The 5,660-nt window shown below is 46.2% G+C and overlaps 1 protein-coding gene across 1 annotated transcript in view; it reads left to right on the top strand.

Moving 5' to 3' along the window:
* Positions 1-133: 133 nt before the first annotated feature.
* The window catches only part of LOC106816091 (T-complex protein 1 subunit zeta-like), a 32,000-nt gene continuing 26,473 nt past the window's right edge, over positions 134-5,660 (top strand). Inside the window, 6 exon segments of the mRNA XM_014820646.1 lie at positions 134-147; positions 280-343; positions 592-726; positions 1,394-1,574; positions 2,484-2,589; positions 3,653-3,763. Of these exon segments, the coding sequence (XP_014676132.1) occupies positions 134-147; positions 280-343; positions 592-726; positions 1,394-1,574; positions 2,484-2,589; positions 3,653-3,763 (611 nt within the window).

Genomic DNA, 5,660 nt, shown 5'->3' with positions numbered 1-5,660 from the left:
ATCTCACGAAATTTCAATGAACCCCGTTCTGTCCCAATATAACCCTCACCAAAATATAAAAAAGGTTATATGGGACAGAATTATTCGGTCTAGCATTGCGGCTGCCAGCAGTAAATTGACAGTTTGACTGATAATGACTAATGTAATGCACTAATGGCAATGATTACAGATTAGAAAAATTCTCAAATCCATTATTTTATTTTAACATAAAAATACCTGATTTTTATTGTCAGTATTTCTAGATTTGTTTGTAATGAAGTTGGTTTCAAATTAACATAGGTTGGTGTCTGGTGCGGGCGACATTAAGCTAACAAAGGATGGAAACGTACTTCTCCACGAAATGGTAATTATGGAAAAGTTTGTAAAATAGTTGTAGTATTTTTACGCAGAGTTTTGACCGTTTACAACGTTTCTAGTTAAAAGTGCGTTGGTGAATGCGATTTTGCAACAAGTCCAGTGTACATAGACGAATTTAAAGGGTCAGATTCTGTCGGTCCCGCACTTGTCCAGTCCTAAGTGGTTCTGCACTAAAGAGTTTCGACTGTATCGAGTTAAAACCTGCGTTGGAATGTGTTAGATGTAATGTTTCAGCAAATTCAGCATCCGACGGCGTCAATGATCGCCCGCGTTGCGACGGCACAGGATGACATCACGGGCGATGGCACGACCTCCAACGTGCTCATCATCGGCGAACTGCTGAAGCAGGCGGACATGTACGTCAGCGAGGTATGTAGGAGGCGCCACCGCTCGCGCGAAGCGTCGCCGGCAACCACCACGCGCTCCTCGTGACGTTCTTCATATCATCTTGGATCCCCTGTCCTTTTACATTACCTGTGGCATTACCTTAACTGTCAATTTATAAACTGTCGTCGCTCTTCTTACTAACCAGTCCGGAACTCGTAACTTTTTGGGCAGGACCGGCTACATTTTATAGATCTTAGTGTAGGTCATATATAGGGGAAAGAAATTTCGAACTGGGGCCTGGCTCGGTTTTTCTGCCAAACTGCCATGTTATCGACTTAAAAAGAATTTGGCAGTTATATAATAATAATTATATAAAGCAAAAATCCAAATTTTCAAACTCTGGGCTTGGCGCGTTTTTAGACTCATTTCTAACACTGCCAAGTCTTCGACTTGGAACGAATGTGGCACCTACCTTACCTCCGCGAGAAAGTTACTTCCATCCTCTAAGCTTCCCTCCATGTTTATTACATGTAATTCAAATACACGTAGAGTGTCCCCTGACCCTCCTTCCACGTTTGCGTCTTGCTCAGGGTCTGCATCCGCGCGTGATCACGGAGGGCTTTGAGCTCGCGAAGGTGACAATTACCTTACCTCCCCAAGAAAGTTACTTCCACCCTCTCACCCTCCTTCCGTGCTTCCTCTTGCTCAGGGTCTGCATCCGCGCGTCATCACGGAGGGCTTTGAGCTCGCGAAGGTGAAGGCGCTGGAGGTGCTGGACCAGGTGAAGGTGTCGATGGAGATGGATCGAGACACGCTGGATCAATGGTCTCGCGCACCCTCGCTGCCCGCGCAGCAAAGCTCAGCAGGAGATCGGCCAGAGAAGATGATAGACTGTGGTGCGTCGAGTGATGCTGCGGCTGGGGTATGCAGTGCCGTGCGTGCGTGGCGTGCGGTGTGTGTGGGGGGGGGGGGATGCATGTGGTCAGCTAAATCGCTGTGATGTGTGGTGCGTGACCGAGCGTGTTGTTGATGGGTGATGTGAGACCTCGTGTGAATTGTTGTCAATAGGTGGCCCCCGTTCTGCACTATGTGCGGAGCCGGGCAACCACTAAAGCGGCCCCCTGCCCTGGAAAACTCCCGAGCCTATCTAGTGTGTCTGCAGGCATCTGCCCGCGCCTTCGCTCGTCGGTGGCTCTCCACCCACGACCTCATCCCCACGTACCCACCCGGCTGTCCTGTACCCCACCCAGGCGCCACCCCTCGCTCGCCCTCGAGCCCTGTCCCTCATCCACAGCAATCAGGCGCGCGAAATAAAATACTTGCCCTCTGTTCTCCGTTAGGCGCACACCGACCTCCGCCCCAACCACGCCGCGCTACCACTCGACACATCTGTAGTGCCGCCCCCACGATCTCACACCACAACGAACACAAAACATTAATTTCGGTTTCGCCAAACATAAAAAAAAAATCACAATTCGCTTCGCCCACAACAAACATCCACTACACAACAACAGACATATACGAACTCCCCTATACACTACGCATTTCGGGCCAAAACAAAATAAAAAAGATTTTTCACCTACCTACCTACTTGGTACCCTGTGAGGCGAGTAGGTAAAGGGGAAACAAGGGTAGCCTCATACTACACAGAGATAGAAACATAGGTGTTCCAGGCAAGATTGCCGCTCATTCTGCATGAAGCAACAGACCTGAAAGCAGTGTTCGTGTTTAGCTTGAAGTCGTTGGTCGTGGTAGCTAGTTTACAGCCGATTCCTAATGTATGTTCCCGTGTTTTTTGTAGATCATAGTCGACGCGGTTTTGGCGATCAAGCGGGACAAGCAGCCGATCGACTTGCACATGGTCGAGATAATGGAGATGCAGCACAAGACGGAGCAGGCCACGCAGTGAGTGTTGAAACATAATCATCATGCGCGCTATTATTATCAGGACCGCCGCTTAATCGGGACATTTTCCGTGATTTCCGACTCGTCCTGATAAATCGGGGGACCACTGTATTAATTTATCGGTTTACGAGGGTGCAGAGTCGTCGTGCGAGTACGGAATGCGTCCTCGTTACATGTGTGTGTTTCAGTGAAAAAAATACACGGGGTCTCGGGGCGATTTAGCCCCCAAAATGCCAAAAAGAGCCCCGGAAATGCCAAAAAGAGCCCCGGAAATGCCAAAAAGAGCCCCGGAAATGCCAAAAAAGAGCCCCCGTAAATTTGCATACAGTTCAATGCAAACCAAATTTTAGCGTGCTATTTTTATGCACGCGAGCTTGAAAAGTAGCCCCCGAAAAATACATTTTAATTTTTTCCCTGGTGTGTTTGTGCGTGCTGGTTCGTGGCTTGGTGATGGACCATTATACGGACATTTCCATAGTTTTTCACATGTTCTGATGAAGCTGAGTACCACTGTATTAAATTGATCGATTTGCGAGGGTGGATCGTTGTGCGAGTATTGGATGCGTCATTGCTCATGGGAGGTCGACTCGTGTGTCATGCGTCTAAACAGACGAAATTGCTCCGACCTGTGATTGGAAGATAAAAATAGACCCCACCCACTCCCGCCACATACGCTATGCTATTACGGGTAGGAACGTGTACTAACTATCATATGGAGCGAACGATTTGAGTTACATTTCTATAAATTCTAGCTATTATAGACACATGTCGTAGCCTTAATCTCTGTGAATTTTGAGTCTATTGAAGCGCGATTAGTCTAATTAATGAGCAAATATGCACGCGCAGCTATGACCGGTGAAACGAAACGTCACGAATTCTATTTTTATCCTCCAAAAATGGAAAAGTGGGCGGGGTCTATTTTTATCCTCCAATCACAGGTCGGAGCAATTCCTCTGTTTAGACGCATGACTCGTGTGGTTGCTAGTGGCTTCATTGCTCATGGGGGGGGGGGTCGACTCGTGTGGTTGCTCGTGGCTTCATTGTTCATGGGTGCTGTTTGCAGGCTGGTTCGTGGCTTGGTGATGGACCACGGCGCGCGTCACCCGGACATGAAGAAGCGTGTCAGCAACGCCTTCATCCTCACCTGCAACGTCTCCATGGAGTACGAGAAGAGGCAAGTACCGTAGACTGCCGACGCCTGCCGCGTTCCGTGTACTCTCTCCTGTGTCGACGGACGTCTCTGTTGAACGGACGGCCGTCTATGAATAACGCATCTGGGTGTTTTCCGTTTATTGGCGGTTATATAGTGAAGCAGAAATATATAGAACAAACAACGTGTTTTTAAAAGACACTAGGGTGTTTGTGTAGAGTGACGGATGGATACAATGAAACCACTTCTATGGAATGTGCATCTATCTATAAAGAACACTTTTGACATTTTTCTTGAGTGGCAGTGATAACAGTAAAACACCACCTCTGTATAATGTAGCTCTTTATAAAATTGACAATTTTTGGGGGGTTTCCTTTAAATTGACTACGTCACGAATTTTCTATGGTAAAATTTGTAAAAAAAAATTCCCATTTTTTTACATTAAAAGTAAGAACTAACGGGACTAAACAAATCGTCAAATTCTTACTTGATAAGATTGTTTCTCAACTAGTTAAAAATCCTAAAAACCGATTTGAATTAATGTTCCTGACATTCATTGCTTGCTATGGGCTATGTATGAGTCACGAGTGTATGTTCACATCGAACAATATAGTAAAACAGGAAGTATAATGCAGCAATTTAACCATAAAAAGTGAACAGAATTACTTATATTTTGTGAAGTAGAAATTGTTTTTGTTTTTTTTAGGTGCTACTTGCCTGTCAGAGGGGTGTCAGAGGCTGTGAGCCTTTTCTACAGGCAAGTAGAAACTGTAGGCAACACTCTGACGGCACACAATATGTTCCGTCCGGCGGCAAATGCCCGTCAGTTGCCGTTGTAAAATTCATCCAAGCGATGATATATGACGCATGACATGATTGATGACATCAATGATTAATGACAAGACCCAAGGAGTTAAATAACAAGCGAGAGAAGCGGATTGCTGTATGGCTTTTTTCGCCTCAGGGCGGCACACTCTATGACCATACATCAGCTGAAACGGGCTGTGCAGACCGAAGCCCAGAGACAATTAGAACACTATCTGTTTCCTAGGGTCTCTGCCGAACCCATTTTGGCCAGATATGGCGCACTTTCTCTCCTTGTTATATTTAGCCGCCTTGACAAAGACGACGACGCGACAGCTGGTCATTTTGCCCTTTTTTGGTTGCACTTTGCGTACGGACAAAGAAGAAAGCAAAGGCTGCTGCGAAGTGTGCTATGAAACATGCATACGCATACTCTTGAAGGAATACACCAGGAAGTTGTGGAAGATAGAAGATAATCGACAACACCAACAACAACAACAACAACAACAACAACAACGACAACAACAAACACAACAACAACAATACTACAGAGAGCAACAAACAACGCACACAACACAACAAACACAACAACAGACTACCTTCTGGTGATGACGACGGAAGCCACTTGTCGTTTCGTCGGCACATCTCTCTTTCAGCGGGCGATTAACCATTCTCCACGCGATCCTTGATGAACTGCCTTCGTCCGTCCAAAAGGCTTCTCCTCTTCGCTCCGCGGACTTGTAGAGAATGCCAGCGTTCAGCCTCACTGCGCCGCCGAGAAGAGTACAGAGAGAGAAGAAGTCCACGCTGTAGATTTTGCACGTCACTATGCTACTTTCAGTTATATATATAATGACTAATATACCTTATATTCAGCTCGTACAACAGTTTTCGTAACGCGAGGCGTTAATTGCCTGGCCACTTCGTATATCCAAGTTCTAACCTATTTTGTGTGATAAGTGCGATACAAACACAATGTTTAGGAAGATAAGTGCACACAGTTTGACATTACTATCTGCACGTGTAGAAAAAGAGAGTATAGATTGGCTCTAAGCTTTGGCAAGTTCCTAGGCAACTGGGCCATCTGGATTCTGGTCTTTAAGGAAGTCGTGTTACC

This window comes from Priapulus caudatus, unplaced genomic scaffold (assembly GCF_000485595.1).
Source record: "Priapulus caudatus unplaced genomic scaffold, Priapulus_caudatus-5.0.1 Scaffold1284, whole genome shotgun sequence".
NCBI lineage: Eukaryota > Metazoa > Priapulida > Priapulimorpha > Priapulimorphida > Priapulidae > Priapulus > Priapulus caudatus.
This window is presented reverse-complemented; position numbering and strand designations above follow the sequence as displayed.